Raw genomic sequence first — 20,683 nt, forward strand, 5'->3', positions numbered from 1 at the left:
AGAAAAATATAGTTTGCTTTTTTAACATAAATATAGAATGATTAGTCTCTCAATGTTGCTGGGTAGTCTGTTCTGTTTGCTGTCTCAGATTACCCTGTTTACCTTCTTTCTTCTTAAATTTTGATAACCAGAACTAGACACCACACTTTTAAATCCTATCTGTGGGGGTCTGTATCTCCCTTGCTTTGTAATTCATTCCTCTGACTGTATAAACAGTTATCTTGTTTGCATGTAAACTGCAAGAGAAGTACAACACTCCTGCTTTTCTTACATGCTGTTTTTCAGGTATTTCCTTGCTAGCTTCCTCTAGTTCTATTTAATTGAGAAAGTAAACATTATTCTCTACACTTGGAAAGCCTTATTCTATGAACATTTCTAAGCTCTTCTTTGAATGATGTCCTTATGGGTGCTCCACTGTAGGCGCAGCGGCACTCCCTATGCCTGGGATTGGAGATCTTAATCATCAGTGTCTGTCAGACAGCACAAGTGCATCTTTCCATTCTCGAGCTGTGAGTGGGACACATATATAGTGGTGTGCGGTACAACCACTCCCCCCAGTTCCTTCTCTACCACCTTTTGGTCTGGGACGGAATCCACAGCAGAGCCTGCTTCTCCTTTTTTTACCTCATTAGAATAGTACTTACCTTTCAGTTTTAGTGTGGTTTAGTTCTTCTTCTTCTTCTTCTTCTTTCCTCTATCAAAAGAAATTTTTTTGTTTTTGCTTTACCTTTATTGTTACGTCATAGATTAGGTTTTTGTTTCCCTGCATCCCACAAAAGTGTTCCCACTGTAATGACTTGACTGCCAGGGTCTGAAAAGACCAGAACATCTGGTTATGACTTCTCATGGAGAAAGAACTATGTCCAGCATCAGACTCGGGCCCGGACTCTCCCTCGTGCGGCTTTCATGCTCTGCCAGGTCATCCGCCAATCCTTATTTTCCATGTTCCTCTAAGAGAAAGTTCTCTTTCTCACTCTGAGACAAAGCCTGCCAGAACACCTTCCCCTGTAAGGTCAGTCACTTCAACATAATCTGACAGGGGACATAGCTCTAGGGCCCGTCTTAGTACCTCCAGGACTGGCATGCAACAATGGTCTTAGGACCATAACCGGGCAGAACTGCAGCCCTCGGCACCATCTCTTGGCTGTGGAGACTGAGGCAAACTGAATTTGGCAGCTAAGGCACCAACAAAACCGCTGGCACCGGTGTCCTTTTCGGCACTGCCGAAGCAGTTGGCACCACTGAAGCCTTTGGTACAGAGCAAATCCTCAGCATCACCAGAATGACCAAGTCCTCAACACTGACCAAGTCTTCAGCTCCACCTGTGCAGGCTGTTCAAGAGAATGCACCTCTCCACTGAGGATGGCACCTCCTCCCCAGTGATGAGGAAGAGTACTCCATTGTGCTCTCTTATTTGTGACAGGCCCTAATGACTTCATCTACTCATCCTCATTATTCACAGTCCACATCTAGACCACAATCCTGGTATGACCACTGTGGATGCAACCACATGTTCCACTCCCTTCACATTGGCCATATTTGCACCCTTGAGCCATATACATGGTGCAATTCGGGAAGCCTCCCATGGAGCAAAGCTGGAGATCTACACCTTTCCCTTCTCCATCGGTCTCTCGCCCACCAGAGACTGAACCTCCGTACTGGGTGAGGCGGAAGTACAGGAGGAGGAAGCTCCACCAACACTATATTTCTCCTCTTCTTCCCGTGATAGCCTCATCATGCCCCCACCTCCTGCTGCTGAGGACTGCAGGCACTTTCAGGAATTATTCCATGGGATTGCTGACTCCCTCCGGATTCATACTGGAGGAAGTGAAAATCAACAGCATAAATTGCTTGATATCCTGCACCCATCTTCTTCCTCCAAAATTGCCCTATCAATGAGGCTTTCCTCAATCCCGCGAAAGTGCTCTGGCAGACCCCAGTGTCCATCCTTCCAACCTTCAGATAGGCAGACAAAAATGTGGAATTTCTTTTCTCGTTTCACACCCCAAATTCTATAGTAGTTAGTGCGGTGCAAGAGAGAAGATGGCAATATCAATCTAGTCTCTGTCCTGATGGGAAGATGGAGAAACGCTTAGTTTTATTCTGGTGCAAGACTTAGTCAAAATTGGAACGTGGCAGATGAATATCTAATTATGAGGCTCTTATGCTCAAGTACAACTACCTCAAGTACTCCAGAATAGAGGAATCCTGCCATAACCTTCCTGAGACATAGAAAGAACAATTCCAGGTGCTTATATCTGGCCCATACAGCCCGACAAGCCTCATTAACTCTGCGGATACCGCTGCCCACTCCATCACAACTGCTGTATTCATGAGGTGTGTGTCATGACTACACCTCTCAGCCTTTCCTAAGGAAGTACAGACCACCGTTGAAGACTTATCCTGTGTAGGTCCCAAACTATTTGTGCAGCATATGGATGATTCCCTACACTCCGTTAAAGACTCCTGAGTTAGTGTCTGCTCCCTCTGCATTTACACACCAGCACCAAAGAGACTGCTGCTCTTGACCACCGAAGTACACTCCTCAGCGGCACTATGACTCTCAGCGCCGACAAAAGCCCCCATACAAAACATAGGCCTCTCTTCAAGGAGCTACCTCTCATGAACCTCCAGCCAAGCAAGAATTTTGAAGGGTGTGGTCAAGGCCCCAAGAAGTCTCTCTTTGTTCCAGTCATACCAACCATCTTCGACACCCCACCAGTTTGGCGACCAATTAGCTCCATTCTTTCCATCATGGAGATTAATTACCTTGGACAAGTCAGTTTTAGAGATAATCAGGGAAGGATATTCTATCCCTTTCCTATCTATCCTGCTCCATCACACTCCTTCCCTGTCCCTCTTCAGGGATCCCTCTCACGAACCCATTCTACGAGAAAAAATAGATCATCATCTTCTGCAGTTGGGAGCCATAGAACCGGTTCCATCCTAGCATAGAAGAAAGGATTTCTATTCCTGTTTTCTGATCCAGAAGAAATCCGGTTTCTGGTGGCTAATCCTGGAACTTTGAAACCTCAACAAATTGGTCAAACTGCAGTGCTTCAAAACTGGTTCTTGGCCCTTAACCTCCAAGATGCGTATTTCCATATTCAGAGGGTAGCCGTGTTAGTCTGGATCTGTAAAAGCAGCAAAGAATCCTGTGGCACCTTATAGACTATTCACCCACGAAAGCTCATGCTCCAAAACGTCTGTTAGTCTATAAGGTGCCACAGGATTCTTTGCTGCTATTTCCATATTGTAATAAAACCCTGCCCACAGATAGTTTCTCCAGTTCACCGTGGATACCAACCATTGTCAGTACAAGTTACTGTCTTTTGGACTGTCAGTGGCCCCTCATGTAGTCTCCAAAGTCCTTGCGGTAGTCATTGTCTACCTAAGAAAACAAGGCGGCATCATCTTTCCATACTTAGACAACTGTCTCCTCAAGGCTCCATCCAATCTGAAGCTCTTCACACCATATGGATCCTGATGGACTCTTTCATGAATCTAGGCCTCCTCGTGAACTTGGAGAAGTTTACTTTAACACTGATACAACACCTGGAACTCATCGGTGCACAGCTAGATGCCATACAAGCCAGAGCTTTCTTTCTACCTCACAGATTCTAATCTACAGTGGATCTTGTATCCAAGGTACAAGCCTGTCCCCAGATCTCTGCTAGAACTTGTCTCCAGCTACTAGGACACATGGCAGCCACCATGTTCATGGTAAAGCACTCAGGGTTACACATGCAGCGTCTTCAGGCGTGGCTCCATACAGGATATGTCCCTCAGTTACAGCCTCCACAAGCTGTTTTCCATTCTGAGGATGGTCAAGGATTCACTACTCTGTTGGACATAGATGTTCTTGGGCTATGTTGGGGTTCCTTTCCTTCAGCTGTCACTGACCATGATTCTAACAGTCAATGCCTCCTTAATCAGTTGGGGAGCACACCTTCACACTCATAGGGCAGATAGATTCAGTTAAAGACTATCTTACACGTCCACTGCCTAGAGCTATGGACGGTTTGCAGTACCTGCCGACATTTCCTCCCATTGTTGCACATCACACCATCAGAGCTATGATGGACAATATCACCTGCATGCTCAACAGGCAAGGTGGAATGAGGTCCCACTTGTTATGCTCAGAGGCACTGAAATTATGGAGCTGGTGTTTCCAACATGACATCACCATCTCAGCTGCATACCTCCCTGGACACCAGAACATTGCTACTGAATCACTGAGCAGGAGATTCTCCCATGATCATGAGTGGGAACTGGATACGTGAATCCTTTAGCTTATCTTAAACCACAACATAGTTCCCCAACATAGATCTTTTTGCCACACCACAAAATGCCTGATGGCCTCAATTCTGCTCGAGAGTGGGACTGGGAGATGGATTTCTGGGAAACGCATTCCTCATCACATGGGATGCACTACTGCTCTGTGCCTTCCCTCCCTTCTCCCTTCTGTGTACTCCACAAGGTTCAGAGATGCTGAGCCCATATCCTTATAGCTCCAGCATGGCTATAACAGATCTGGTATACGTACCTCCTTCTTATGCCGGTATGCTGACCAATCTCTCTCCATCCAACTCTGTGACTCCTTTCATAGGAAGGGGTTGCATCCTCCATCCCAATCCACAGATTCTCCACCTCAAAGCCTGGCTCCTCTGTGGTTCCGGGATTCAGAAATAACCTGCTCAGACACTATTAAACAGATACTCTTGAATAGCAGTCACAACACAACTAGATATGCTTATCTTCACAAATGGACAAGGGTCCAATGCTAGTGCACCTCTCATCAGGTTGATGCCCACATGTGTGGTGGCTGCCAAATGCACATGAATAGAGCTGGTGGATAATCCCGATTGCTTAAAGTCTCTCATCATTGCCACTTAGCCTGGTCTATATTTTAATCTTTAAGCAATCAGACTTATCCACCAGCTCTATTGATGTGCATTTGGCTGCCATCACCACTTTTCACTGCCATCTTCACACACCCACTCACGAAACATTTCCTGAATGGTTTCCAAAAATCTTTATCCTCACACATGAGAACCAGACCCTGGCCTCGTCCTGTGCTCTTACTAAACCGCCATTTGAACCGGTGGCAACATGTTCCTAAGTTCACTTATCAATGAAAATGACCTTTTCTTGTCACTATCACCTCTGCCTGTTGAGTCAGTGAAATTGGGGTCCTTATGGTATATCCCCCATACACACTTTTTCATAAAGACAAAGTTACATGGCATCCACATCCCAAAATTTTGCCTAAGGTTCCATCATCTTTCTATCTTAATCAACCTACCCATCTTCCTTGCTTCTTCCCGAATCCTCAAAGCAACCAACAGGAGGCAGCACTGCACACCTGAGACGTCAGGCGAGCATTAGTCTTCTGTGTGGACAGAACTAAACCTTTTAGAAAATCACCACGTTTGTTCCTTTCAGCAGCTGAAAGATGCAAAGTCTCAGCCATCTCTAAACACCTGTTCAACTGGATCTCACAGTGTATACATCTGTCCTAACAACTACACAATTTGCAACCTCCTACTGCAATGAGAGGACGTTCCACGGCCTCGCTTTCCACCTCCAATGCTTTTCTCAATAATGTCCTCATTGATGACCTTTGCAAAATGACCACATAGGCATCACCAGATACTGGCCCATCACTGTGATGGATTCACTGTGCAGTGCCACCTGGAACTGGGGTACCACTGAACCCTCTGACTCACCAGCCTGCAAGCTGCAGACGTGCTCCCAGTTCTACACTTCCACCACCATTCACACAGGCAGGGAGCTGACATAAAATATTGCTCACACTCAGCTGCAGTTACATGCAGGCTGACTAGCCAGTGCATAAACCAGCGATAGAGAGGCTACAGCTAAAATAACCACCGGCTTCCCAGCCTAGGACCCCAGAGCTATACCATCCTGCCCTCATCAAAACCCTGATCAGTATGAATTTATTGTCCAGTTTGCCTCCCCCTCAATGTGGAGAGGAAATTCAACAGCCTTTGCCCTTGAGCTAAGATTTCCAAGCTCTCAATTCAAACTCACTGGTTTAGATAAAGCAGAAACAAGTTTATTAACTACAAAAGATAGATTTTTAAGTGATTATAAGGGATAGCAAACAGATCAAAGCAGATTACTTAGCAAATAAACAAAAACGCGAACTAAGCTTAATATACTAGATAGATTGGATATGAATTAGCAGTTTGTCATCCTGACTGATGATACAGGCAGGCTTTCAGATTCTTAAGGGATGAGCTGCAGTTGCTTTGCAGCTTGAGATCCCCAGGTTTCAATACACAGGATAGAAATCGCTTTAGCCTCAGTTCAGCACTTCCCCCAGTTCAAGTCTTTGTTCCTTAGGTGTTTCAAGAATTTCTCTTGTGTGGGGAGTGAAAAACAGTGTCACTCCCTACCTTATATAGCTTTAGCATAGAGCGGGAACCCTTTGTTCCAAACTCCATTCTCAGACCAGCCTGTGGAAAAACACAGGCCCCCAAAATGGAGTCCAGAGTCATGTTGGGTGGTCACATGTCCTTGCAGAGTCATAGCAGCCATTGCTTACAGGCTGGCTGAAACATCCACAGGAAGGCTCACCAGGTAGGGGATAAGCTTCTCTTAAGTCCTATTGTTTTCCATAATGGCCCGTTATCCTAAATGGGTCCTTCACTACCGGCTATTTAGACTGGAAGCATTTTGCCTAGTGGGTGTCACCCAGGTGTGACTACATGTGAAATACAAATACATAGTCAATATTCATTACGTTAGATACAAAAATGATGCATGCATACAAATAGGATAATCATATCCAGGAAATCATAACTTTTCCAATGACTCCTTACATGCCATGTTTTGTACAAAATTGCATTATAATTATTGCATAATCATATCTTAATAATATCACTATGAAGAATATGGGATGCAGTGTCACAATCACTACGCCATGTCTCGTGATGCCACAGCTGACGCTCTCCTGGAACATACAGTCCCATCATCTGCAGTAAATGCTCCTCCAAAGCCTCAGCCTTCCAATTAGGGGCACCACTTTAGAGTCATCTACAGTGGAGCACCCATAGGGATATCACTCGAAGAAGAGAAGTTTGCTCACCCTGTGCAGTAACTGAGGTTCTTCAATATATGTTCCCCTATGGGTGCTCCACTACCCATCCTCCTATCTGGTTTGGAGCTGACACATGAGCTCTGTGGCAGAGAAGGAACTAGGGGATGGTTGGACCACACAGTGCTAGATATATGTCCTGCTCATGGTGCAAGAGTGTGGTCCGACATGCACTGCTGATGAAGATCTCTGATTCCAGGCACAAGGGGCTCTGCCGCACCTACAGTAGAGGACTCATAGGGACACACATCTCAAAGAACCTCAGTTACTGCACAGGGTGAGTAACCATCTCCTCTTGTGTTTTCCTGCCCTACCTTCTATTTGTATATTAAGTATTCATTACAAGTGATAAATATTTGACTTTTTATTGCTGTTTTCATGTTTAATTTGGTGCTATGAAACTTTTCTTTTGTTTCAATTCTTTTTGTAGAGGTTGAATTGCAAATATTTTATGTCAGCTCCCATCGACTTGCTGTGTAGCTTGATTCTGATTTTTTTATATACCTTTAGTGACTTTGGCAACTATTACTTAAGTAATAGAGTTGTAATCAATTTCTGGGGAGGATTTTTTTTTTCCTTCCAGTGTTCATCCATCAGTCACAGTTTCTTGGTCATTTTATCTAATTTATCTCTTCCTCCATTTGCTGCTTCCATTTCATGGAGCATAGATTGCTTGTTCAAACAAGCATTAATAACCCATAAGATGCTCTATTATTGTGTCAGGGACTACTATGCTCCAGTTAAGTGTTATGTTCATGTCTGCTCACTATACTGTTAAAATAAAATAAAAAATAAACAGGAATACTCTGTCCTATGTCAGCAAAATATGAACATTTTAATTTTGTAACTTTTGTTCTTCTTTGAGTAGTGTCCCTATGAGTGCTCCATGTTAGGTGTTTGCGCCCCCTGTACCTTTGACTGGAGATTTCTCATAAGAATATCCATAGAGCCCACACATGCATGTTACTCAGTCTCATGCTCTGTGCCATTGTTATATAGCACTGTGCAGGCAAACTGCTTTTAATTCCTTCTCAACCACCTCAGCCTGAGACTGAGCCTTTTCAGTTGTCTGCATTGAGGTTTACCTCAGCTGTGTCCCTGTAAGTCTTTTTTAGTAGTTGGTTTATTATAGTTGTTCTTAATAGTAATCAGTAGTTCAGCTGTAGCAGTTCAATTTTTTATTTTTTTTTAAATGTAGGTAGTTTCTCGCTCCTGGGAGTTTTTCTTTACTGGGAAGATATAGTATACCCAGTTCTCCCAGTTACCATTGCTGGAAGGCAGTCCTGTGCATCTGTTGTCTCAGGGAATCTTATATTTCCCAAAAGTGCAACTTCTGTCTGGCATTAAAATCTAGAGCCGGAAAACCAGGGAGATCAAACTTCGACTTCTTATTGCTGCTCTTGGTCTCTGACCCAGGCCAAAGATCCCCACCCTACCCTCACTACACTGGTCTCTGAGTAAGACTTCTGCCTCCACTGTCTCTGAGCCACACTCCTCAAGGATATCTAAGAGGAAGACCCAAGATTCCTCCCATAAGACTCCTGAAGACCATCTCCCAAGTTCTCCAGGAAGGGATTCAACCTTGAAGAAGTTTCAGTCTCTGCTGACTCCAGCCACTTTGGCACCCATTGCTGTCTGATCTAGTACTCATGAGGCTGCTGGTTTCTCTGGTACTGAGGGCACTGTTGGACCTAAGGACTGTAAAGTATTTAATTCTGAGAAGTCATTGGTACCATCAGCAAAACAATCCAGCAAGAAAAGTTTTATCTATTCTCACTTGGTATCAAAGAACCTCGCTCAAGCTCCACCTGGACTCCCCCCGGAGTGGTTGAGATTCACAGTACTGTCATTTCTCTCAGCCACTATCACTTTGACACAGGCCATGAACATGCTACCAACAACACTCTCAATACTGCAGAAGTTTCAATTTCCCCAAGACTTTGCTGTATCTGAGACACGGCAACTACTTTACAATTCAGAATAGCCAACTACTGGGCACTAGTGGTGAAATACAGTCATACAAATTACACCAAGTTGAACTCTTTTATTAAGCACCTACTTGCTGATATTATTGTGGAAGGCCATCTGCTCACAATATGTTTGTTGGCCTCCATCAACACTGCTGATACTGCCACCTGTTCGATCACTACAGAAGTAGTTATGAGACGGGCCTCCTGGCTCCAGCTCTTAGGATATCCAAAGGAGGTCCAAAATATGATTGAAGACCTACCTCTTAATTTTATTTAACTGTTCGCTGACAGTATGAATGAATCTCTGCACCTGTTAAAAGACTCCAGGATACTTTTGTGTTCTCTCAGGATCTATACACCTGCCCAGAAGAGAAAGTTTAGCAAGTCCCAGATGGTGCAGAGATCCCATCCCATCCAATTCTTGAGTTCCCAGAGATCATACAAACTTCAACATAAGAGACAGGTTCCAGAGAAGAAAACCATTTGCTTCTCAACCTTTAATCTCGCAGCCTTCCATCTCCAAGCACAAGTTTTGGAAGGTTGGTTGAGATCCTGAGTTACCATTCCCATTCTTACCAGCTGCATCGATTCATCTGCCTTCCTTCCTTCAGTGGCTACCTTTACCGCTTCCAGTGGGCATGGACAAGTGAGTTTTGGAGATCATCTCTACAGGGCATTCCATCCACTTTACTTGTCTTCCACCTGTCTGCCCCTTCTTCCTCATCCATCTTCAACCACTCCTCTCACAAGAATCTGCTATGACAAGAAACAGATGCTCTCGCCTACTCTTGGGAGCTCTATAACCAGTTCCCATGTGGCACAGAGGGAAGGAGTTTTATTCCAGGTATTTCCTGGTTCAAAAAAAAGAACAGTGATTGGAGACCCATCCTAGATTTAGGGCTGCTCAACACCTTCTTTGAAGGCACACAAATTAAAAGTGGTGACACTTGCAGCAGTAATTCTGTCACTGGACCTAGGGGATTGGTTCTCAGCCCTCGACCTTCAGGACACACATTTCCATATAGTGATCCACCCATCTCATAAATGATTCCTATGTTTTACTATCCATCTGGACCATTTTCAATATTGGGTGCTCCCTTTCAGCCTATCTTCTGCCTTAAGGTCTTTTTGGGTCATGTCAGTAGTAGCGGCATACCTCCACAGAAAACTGCTGTGTTTATATCTTTAAAGGTCTCTGTAATAGACTGTTTGTGTGAATGAGGAATGTATGCATCAGAAAAAGATAAGGTGTGAAGGCCATTGTTATAGCCAGATGGTCAAGGAAGGAGGAGTGAAAAAACTTAACGACACCAGAGAACTATCAATGCGCACCCATAATTAAGGAAGGGCAGTTTGATGACCCTGAGGTGGAGGCTGGCATCCCTAAAGACAAGACAATTGATTAAATCAAAATCAGGACACACTAACCCTCTCGGAGGTGTTTTGAAATGTTAACATCAAAAGATTACACCAATTAAGAAGTAACCGCTCACAAACTGACACAGCAAAATCCATAGACTTCAACAACAACAAAAACTATAAGAAAAGGATGCTAAGCTATGGGACTTAGAGTTCATCTTGCCACAACTCCAGGAGCATCAAATCATGACCGACAGAGCCTGACTTCCCTTTGTGATCAATCTAGCTGGGTACTAGATCGATCCAGACTCTGGACTGTTAACTATAAACAGCAACTTGCAGGACTGTGTAATCCTGCTCCTACACAAGCTTTTACCAAAAATATCTTCCAAGTTCCATATTAACCAACCCATTCATCTTCTGGTCCTCCACGCTAAATGTCACCTAAGCAAAGAAGAGGTGCTGTTATATACTTGATGTCAGGAGAGCCCTGGACTTCTATCTTGATAGGACTAAATCTTTCAGAAAGACTGCCAAATTATTTGTCTTGATTGCAGACAGATCAAAAGGGTCTCTGGTCTCTAACCAAAGACTTTCCAACTGGCTATCCGACTACATTAATTTTTGTTACCAGTCTTGTAATATCCAGGCACCCTCAAACAAACACACACTCTCCCATTCTAAGCCTCTACAGCCTTTCACAATAACGTTCCCATCACTGAAATATGTAGAGCCATGACTTAGACCTCTATACATATGTTTGCTGAGTATTATGCAACAACTCATGACCTAAGTTGCCTGTAAGCTGCTTAGCTGCCTATTTAGTGCCATGCAGGCACTCAGGGAGCCCACCCAGGACCTGCTGCGGATGGGGAAGGGGTGTCCCTCCTTCCAACCTGCCAGGGTGCTCCTCCCCCGGCTCCAACTGGACCCAGGCTGCCAGAATGGCCCAGACCCAGCTGTGGCCAGGGCGGCCCTCCTCCGGCCCAGTCCTGCTGGTCCGGGGGAGTGGTGCCTATCCTGCATCTCCAGCCCCAGAGCTGCTGGGGCAGGGAGAGGTGCCTCTCCACCCCGCCCTGCCCCAGCCCCGGTGCTGCTGTGGGGGGAGAGAGAGAGAGAGAGCTTGGGAGGGAGTCCTCTCTCCCTGTCATAGCCCTGGAGTACTCTCCTGCACCCTAAACCCCTCATCCCTGGTCTCCCCTCAGAGCCTGCATCCCCAGCTGGAGCCCTCACTCCCTGCACCCAATCCTCTGCTCCAGCCCTGAGCCCCTCATCCCTGGCCCCACCCCAGAGCCTGCACCCCCAGCCAGAGCCCTCACCCCCTGTACCCCAACCCTCTGACCCGCCCTGAGCACCATCCCACACTCCGAACTCCTCAGCCCCACCCCCACCACATGAATTTTGTTATGTGTACCAATATGAAGGTGATGTGTCACACATCACCTCCATATTGGTGCACATAACAAAATTGATTCCATGTGGGGAGAAAAATTAGAGGGAACGCTGCACGTGACTCTGCATCCAATGCTGTGTTTGGCTCAACTATATTTTCTTCGATATTGGAGTCGATGTTGAAGCCCCCTCCTCCTTAGAGGAAACTGCTAGTTAGTTATCTAGACTTGAGCACCCATAGGGACTCTACTTGAAGAAAAAGAAATGGTTACTCACTCTGTGCAGTAACTGGTTCTTTGAGATTTGTCCTCCTTTAGATGCCTCATTAACTGTCTTCCTTCCTCTTCGCTTTGGCGTTCTCTGCTGTGGAGCTTTGCAGTACAGAAAGAACTGAGGTTGGTTCACTTGTGCAATGCTATATAACAATGGCAGGGAGAACGAAATTGTATAATACACATGCATGGGGTTAATAGACACCGCTATGCGAAATCTCTGATCAAAGGTGCAGGGGATGCCAGTGCACCTGGAGTGGAGCACCCATAGGGACACACATGTCAAAGAACCACAGTTAGTGCATACAGTGAGTAACCATTTCTTATTCTCTAAAGGTTTTTGTTTATTTCTGCATTTTCAGGGTTATCTTGAAGAGCTAGTACGCCTTAGAGAAACCCAGCTGGCTGAATCTGTCTCACAAAACAAACTACTACTACAGAGGATTGAAGATATGGATCTAGCCCATAAAATGGAGAAGGAACAGCTGGAATACATAATTGTAGAGCTTCAGGACCAGCTGTAAGTTAGACTGTGATGGAGAAACTTTGCTAGAGTAGTAACAACATCTCCCAGGTTTCCTGTATTTTCCTGTATGATTTATATGAATTTTTGGTCCCATGAAAACAAGTAAGACTTAATCTTGAAGTTGAAGTAGTTCTCCTTTTTATAAATGTGGAATTATTTTTCATCAGCTGACAAATTTTATATTCAAAGACAGCTGCCCTGCAATAGTATAGAATTCTAAAGTTGTAAGAAATTTTAAAAAGCAACTACTTAAAGATCTAAGACAGCTTAGCTGAAAACAGTTATTCCTATTTCATCATACATTTTTCTAATTAAAATTGCTATACTGCATTTTATCACTATTAGATTTAAATTCTGTAATGCAAAGCATTTTGTGGGAGGCAAAATATTATTTTGGACGTAGTAAAAGTTTTATTTATTGGGGAAAAAGATATTTCTCCTTCACAAATACACCTCCAGAGACTCCTGCTTTACTATTCTATTCTGGTCATATGGTGCTCTTGAAACACTAGCAGCAGTTCTGCTAGAACTGAGGGCTTCATTATTTGACATGCCATGGGCTTCTCACCCATGCTTTTATGTCAGATAAAAGGGCTGGAGCAACATAAAGGGGCTTTAATTAAACTATCTTAAGTATTTATGTGGCCCCCATTACTATAGCATCTGAGAGCCTGACAATTTTTAATGTATTTATCCTCACATCATCCCTGTGAAGTACAGAAGTACTATCATCCCCATTTTAGAGATGTGGAAATGAGACACAGAGAGAACAAATGACTTACTAAGGTCACATGGGAAGTCTGTTGTGGAGCAAAAACTAAACCTGGGTCTCCAAATCCCAGTCTAGTGCCCTAATCACTGAATCATCCTTCTCTGGGTCTGATAACCTTCCTCCAACGATGGGAGAATTCCCCCAGGGAAAGGAAATAAGGACAACAGCCTCAGGATCTCTTCTGAGACATTTTGTGAGCTCTAACATAGGGGTATGCTGGGATATAGCTGGGTGATGGGCAGAGCAACAGCACATAGCACTGTGGAGATTCTGGGCAGCATCCCCAGCTGAGTCATAAGTTACACCAGTGTCCACTTTGGCCCCTGGAGTAGCCTAGGATCTGAGAGATTTCAAGGGTGGCTTAAAGGCACCTTAGGCTTCTCCTGGGCTGTGCCTCTTAGAGGTGCAGCCCTGAATCTCACTCTGTATGCATTTTAAGTTGTCTAATTAATAAAAAAAAATGTTTTTCTTCCACCTTCTATTAGATCATGGAACTGCTGATGTTTGTAACTTGTGCATTCCTGCTGAATTTCACAGAATAGTTTGTATTTCATTTGTGATGATTTCAAGGCTTCTAGAGGTGTTTTTCACCCCTTCATTTTCTCTGATCAGGAGAAAGTCTGGCTCCAAGCTGTGCGAGAACTGCCTGTATTAAAATTCTATTACTGGCCCACAGTTTAGCAGTTATGGCTAATAACTGGACTTTAATATCCTAGAGCAAAACTTTCAAAAGTGGCTACTGATTTGTGAAGGTGCCAACTTTGGTCTAGTTTGATATTTGAAGGTACTAAACATCTGTCATTCCCGCGGATTTCCACTGGAGTTATGGGTGCTCAGTATAAAGGGAAGGATGTGTGACTAAATTCGGCACTGTTTTGAAAAACTCAACCTTCATTTTTTTTTCTCTTGGAGTGTTAGCTAACTCAGATGCTGGAGTACGAATATGTGGTGCTTTTTAAGACAAAAAAAAAAAATCCCGCCTTATATGGCCATTTGCGATACCATCGTTGGGGCTGTGGGCTAAGTCTCCTTTCATAAATGTAAGGCAGCTACTTAGAGATCCATGTACAATTTTACACAAATTAATGTTGTGACTGCAGCAAATCTATCAGATTTACTCTTCCAAAAATGAGTTTGCAAATTCAGTTACTTACTCAACCCAGAGAGTTAGAAGAAGGGCAGAGAAAATGACTTAGAGGAGGAACCTGAGGGTGAAAACTAGCAGCAACTGGCATTCTCTAAACATAGTTCCTCCATATTTGCCCACCCTTGATCTTTGCTTCATACTTAAACAGAAACTGAGTTGGTAGGGAACCTAAACGGCCTTGTTACTTCAGTTTGCCTGCATTAAAGCATTAATTTGGTCAGTTGCTATTAACATTATGAAATGGTTGAACCTGTGTTTATAGAACTCCAAGTACAGACAGGTATCTTAGTTTTATGTGCTTCCTCATCTCCCCCCAGCCTCACTATTAGCATATTAAAGTAGTGAAATGTGTGCTGCAGTTTCTTGTACTAACAGCCGTAAATAAGCTTGGGATGCTAATACTTCCCTAATTCATATAGGTGTTGAGGCAGAACACATTAATGTTTGTAAAGCATCTTCAGATCACTGATTTAAGGCCCTTTGCTATATTAATGGAAAGTGCTACTATATTATAAAAACAGTCTCTTTCTTTTTAATGAAACTGTTCTGCTCTGCTTATGTTTTTGCTGAAGTAGTGAATTTCAGTGCTTTAACTTATTACCATTTTATTACAGCTGAAAATAAGGCTAAATACATTTTAGGTTGCTGTTGATCTTCATCGTTTAGACAGTTATGTGCTCCAGTTTGAAACATTTGGCTTTCCATTTCCTTACCTTTTAAAAAATATTCTTGAATAAAGGCATTTTTGTAAGTGTGTGATAAATCTGAAATTTGTACATGGAGAATACAAAAGGATCAGCTGTAAAAGATAAAGATGTAGTGCTATGAGAGGTGAAGGCTGTATATTTTAAGAACAGTGCACTCCACAGTGGATTTATGAAGGGCCTCTTCTTGAGTCAGCTTAATCTGCCAGCTCCTGTTTATTATGTATTCTGTTCCTCTTTCCAGATAGCAACTGCTATATTTTTTCTGGGTGTGACATTTCCCAGGGTGCAACCTGAACTGTTGTGTCCCTTAGCTCTCCAGCCCGGATGCCTTTTACTCTCCTTTTGCTAGTGAACAGCATGTAAAGTCACTCCCAGATGAATACATGAATGCTATGCCCAGCCAGCCATGAAGAGATACAAGGTGACACCTGCATATCCCTCAGTCCCAACCTTACCCCTTTCACCCACCGCCACCCTCCGGGAAATGTGTGTCTTGTACTGTTCAGTAACCCACTGGATGGTACAAGCTCATAATTAGTCCATCATTCCAACAAAGGGTAATGAGTATGCACCAGCCCCATTGACCTGAGTAGAAATTTCCCAAACACATCAATCAAACACACTTTTTAGATAAAACAGCAAAACAAGTTTATTAAAGAGAGAGAGAGTGTTTCAGTGATTATAAGTGATTAAGGCATATTGGTCAGGATTGGTTATAAAAGAAGTAAGTTAAAAATGCAAGCTAATCTCTAAATTTTACCAAGCTAAGTGATCTTGAAAACAGCAACAAAAAAGTTTGTTGTTTTTTTTACTCAAAAGCTTACAGCAGTCTGTACTAGTGGGAAAGCCTTCCAGGTAAGACCCCTTTCCTAATTCCAAAAGCTTCCTTTTTTCTTGCAAGTGTTGTAGCTGCCGTGAGCAGAACTGGGGGAAAGAGGTAATTTGTGGGTTATGAGTTCTCCATTCCTATATCCTTTCCCATACTTTGAGGATTACCCCCAGCTGGGGTGTAGACAAAACAGTCCCCTGTGTGACCAGTGGTGCTTGGGGCAGTCCTTACGGGAAATGTCAAGGTCAGGGCAGACTGCAAAAGGGAGAGCAGATACTGCCAAGACTGGAGGGTAACACTGAAGTTAAACTCTCCAACCAGTCACCAGCTGTGCTTCTGATCTCCCACACTGGTTATCAAGAAGCAAAAGAAGAAATCACACAGCTCCCTTTATTGCATTCCAGTCCTCTGGCTCCCAGTCAGCACCTAGGTTCAGTACAATGAGAAGTTATTTAAACAACTCTGTTCACATATACAAAATGTTCTTCTGACCCCAAAGGGTTAGTCATGTTACCAGGTCAGCATAGGTTTGGATCTTACTCAAAATACCACACTGCCAGCCAATCATTTAGTGTCTAAAACTAAAGGTTTATTATAAAGAAAAAAGAAAACAAGAGAGATGTTAAACAGTAAAACAGTCAAAGACTTAAAACGTACAAAGACTTAAAAGTCCATCAGGTTCCTAGCAGTATTGGTGAGTTTGCTGGCTTGAAAGTCCCTCTGGAATAAATCCACAGCTTGGATGGGTCATTCAGTCCTATGTTCAGACCTTCAGTTTGTAGCAAAGTTCTTCCAGAGGTAAGAAGCAGGATTGAAGACAAGATGGACAAGATGCAGTTGTCTTTTATAGTCTTTTGCCATGCAGTTTGTGCTTCCTTTGTTTCAAACACAAGCTGCCCAGCACATGGCTTGGAAGATTTTTCTGTTCATAGGCATGCCCCTGTATGCCTTGCTGAGTCATAAGGTGTATCCCTTGCCTTCTCTCAATGGGTCAGTTGTGTAGCTGATGGCCCATAATGGGCCATCAAGCAGGCAGTGCTGATGTCAAACTGTCTGGGAGTGTCACCTGGAAGCATAGCACAAGTTTTGTAATACAGGCATACATATTAATACAAAGGTGATACAAATACAGAAATGCGATTATCATATTTAGCAAATTATAACATTTTTGCAGATATCTTACATGGCATATCTGGCATAACTCATTGCAGTTTAAAAATATTAATGTTCATAATATCCTCAAGTGTCTTACTCTCTCCCCTGCTGGTGAATGGTTGTTTTATCAGTTAATAGTTTTATAACACCTGTAGTCAGTTCTTTGTCTATGAAGAGCTAGTCTGTGGGTGTTCCCCAGAATTACAACATATTTCAGTAACAATCATATAGTAAAATCTCATAGCTTTTACATGCAATGTTGTTACACACATTTTAACAGAACAATAACGTTCAGCAGCTTGTGAGTTTTCAAATAATATCTCACAAATCATACTTTGTACAAAATATCAAAATAACACCCTTTTTAAAGCAAAAAAGTATCATTTGGATATTTTTGTTGTATTTTGCTTCTCTCAGTGAATGGTTGGTTTAAAATATTTAGTTGGGAACCTCCATCTTTCATTATTAAATAGATATAAAATCTCAGTACCATGCACAGAATGCAGAAATGATCAATGAACTGTTAATTAATCTAATGAATATCCTATGTCTGGGTTTCTTCAATTGTTCCCTAAATCCTTGCAGATTTTTTCCGGTATCTAATATGTATAAAATGTGACTGTCCTAGGCTGTAAGCATATATACAAAAAACTTTACTACATTAAGAATATTGTAAACTAGATAAGTAGAACATCCACCTCTCCCACAAAACAATTGATTAAAACATAGTAGGAAAAACTAAGCATGACAGCATGTCCCAAAGGTTAGCAAACTTGGTGTTTTTTGTGTTAAAAGGCCCTGCCTTGAATACCACCACAGTTGATTTCTATTAAAATCATCCTGTCCTCAGCTCTTCTTTAACCAGGAGGCTAGTAAGCTTGAACAGCTCAGTTGGTCTGAACTGCCATAGTATTACACATGGAGATGGGTAGTCTAAGGCAGCTGGGACCCAAACCATGTAGAAATATACATCAAAATAAGTAGCATCAACTATTTCCAGAAACAAATACAAGCCTGTGTAGATCACAAAGAACAGACTTAATATTATTCCCTGTGAGAAGCACAGCTAATGAAAGCTCACAGATATATTTTATATTAGCTGGCATTTCCAAGTGGTCTTCACTTGTTGATCAATGTAAATTGCAGTAATCCACTACAGAGGTGGGAAAAGCATGGATCTATGGGTAGGTTTGCATCTGAAAGAAAAGATTACAGCTCTCTCACCAGCACTGCTGCTGACTGGATTTCTGGTAACATCTATGGATCCAGCAAGAGACAAGATCTAATTTAGATTACCAAAAAATAAGAGGGCTTATTTTGTTGAAGGAATGTATATAATTTTTATTTCCTACAGTTGCTTTCTCGATGCATCATCATCAAACTCCCATTTTATCCTGATTGTGCTTCAGCAGGCTAGGTCTTATCCCAGCAACAATTTGTTAAACACTGGAAAAGCCAAGCAGTTATCCAGATCCTGTGAAACGGAGATGAGAAATTCATCTACATATGCACATCATCTACATGCTTCAGTCTATAATGCCTGCCTGTCTCCCCAGGAAGCTTATGTGTGCATTGGGTAGAAGGGATGATGAACTGGAATCCTTTAAATGTCTGCATGAGCACTCTCACCATTTACCCAGTGTTTGTTCTCTTGTTTCTCTCCAAAAGATAATACAAACAAAGCATCTGAGGTGCTCCATATATCCCACCTATAGTCTGCAGAAGCACTGGCAATACCTTGTGGTCAAATGTTCCAAAAGATGCTGATGGATCTAATAAATGTGCACGAATGCTTAAGCTTTGTCATTCTCTGGCAATACACTGTTGTCTGTCTTGCTTTTTCAGTCTTACCAAAATGGAAGGTTAGAGACCAGTTGATAAAGGTGATATTTGCAGAGTCAAGTGTTTCTTGAAGAAAGATAAATAATGCCTTTTGAAAGGAAGCTGAAACCTTATCTTCCTAGAAGGAGGAACTAAAAATCTCCTCCAATGACTGACTCTCCACCTCCCCATTTTGATTTTACCACCTATCAAGAACATCTGGAGGATCCAGGCCTGAAAGAATGGCACATGTTTTAAAGTGTTAATTCCTGTTTGTAGAAGAATCCATGAACAGTGAGTAGCTGGAAATACAGATTCCTAGCACTATAATTATTAAAATAACATTTGTAATAATCCCATTCCTCACTTCCCTCTGTGTGCATGATTCATAGTTATCTGTCTGCAGTATGCAGATTTTTGTTTTACTTCCTTTTTTTATGGATGGATCCTGATCCTCTGCTGTGGTCTTTCATGAGATTGAAGGTAATGATGCAGCACGGATGGCATTCCTAATTGTGTCCACCAGGTCCACTGCTCTGTGTATACAAGTGAAGGGTATAAATTTGATCTTTTTTTTTTTTTGATACAACACATTTTAATCAAAATAGGAAAAGCATAAAAATGCAAGAAGTCCTAGATGAAAAATAACTGAATCCAGCTGCACTGTAACCTAGGAGTTGCTAACGGCTCAATTATTAATAAAGAGGGCAGGATTCCATTAAGGACACTAAAAGTTCATCCTCTCCTTCCCTAAAATGTGTTTCATTCTGTTGAAGGAAAAGGCAGTAAAACCATCATACCTCTGTTCAGTGTGTTGGGAATGAGCAGGGAATTAGAAAAGGAACCATAAACACTACTCTATATTACGAACATCTCTCTATGAGGACAACAAAACCAAAATATTATAACCCTAAGAGTATTATTCTTGATCGTGCAGCAAAATACAAAGGATTCTGAATGTCCTTTATCAAGAGCTTTTTATTTTGCAACTTATTCTAGCAATAACTTGTTTTGGGTCAGTTTTTTCTTTGTTTTTTCTGTACCTTTGGGGGAGACATCTGTCTTAATCTTGTCTAAAAGATTGGTAACTCAGCCATTGTCAAAAAATATATGTGGTTATTCTGGTACTGATTCAAGGCCCTGTTTAATTCTTGTACCATATTCTTTCAGCCCCACATCACTGTTAACTCTGGATTGCCATGGCCTTTGTAATCTTATCTCTCTAGGAATGCTAAATTCTCTGGAGCACTAGGTAAAGCATCTCTTTTTTAGATATAGATATAGCACTTATTACTATCTATTTTGGGGGGATTCTTCTTGCAAGATTCTCAAAGGGAATTCAGTCCTCAAACAGTTTCAGTATAATAAACTCAGGTTGCCTAGCTAACTATTTAATTACTTTATTTCCTCACTCCATAGAAATTGGGAGATACAGTCCAGTATTTGATCTTGCTGCTAAATTCATTTCCTATTATGGCAAAATTCAGAATACTGATACTCTTTTCTCTAAATCCCTTTAGAGAGACAGGTTGTGTAAACTCAATTTACATTAGGAACATTTTCCTTTTTTTTTCAGACGCATTCTTTTCAGGTTGGCAATTGTGACATTA

At 42.4% G+C, this 20,683-nt stretch overlaps 1 protein-coding gene across 5 annotated transcripts in view; it reads left to right on the plus strand.

The window, feature by feature from the left end:
• The window catches only part of RUNDC3B (RUN domain containing 3B), a 184,946-nt gene that overhangs the window by 96,797 nt on the left and 67,466 nt on the right, over nt 1-20,683 (plus strand). For all 5 annotated transcript variants that reach the window (XM_050939576.1, XM_050939577.1, XM_050939579.1 and 2 more), the window contains one exon: nt 12,479-12,636. In XM_050939576.1, coding sequence (XP_050795533.1) covers nt 12,479-12,636 — 158 coding nt within the window. The remainder of the gene's footprint in view (nt 1-12,478; nt 12,637-20,683) is intronic.

Source organism: Gopherus flavomarginatus, chromosome 2 (genome assembly GCF_025201925.1).
Source record: "Gopherus flavomarginatus isolate rGopFla2 chromosome 2, rGopFla2.mat.asm, whole genome shotgun sequence".
Lineage (NCBI taxonomy): Eukaryota > Metazoa > Chordata > Testudines > Testudinidae > Gopherus > Gopherus flavomarginatus.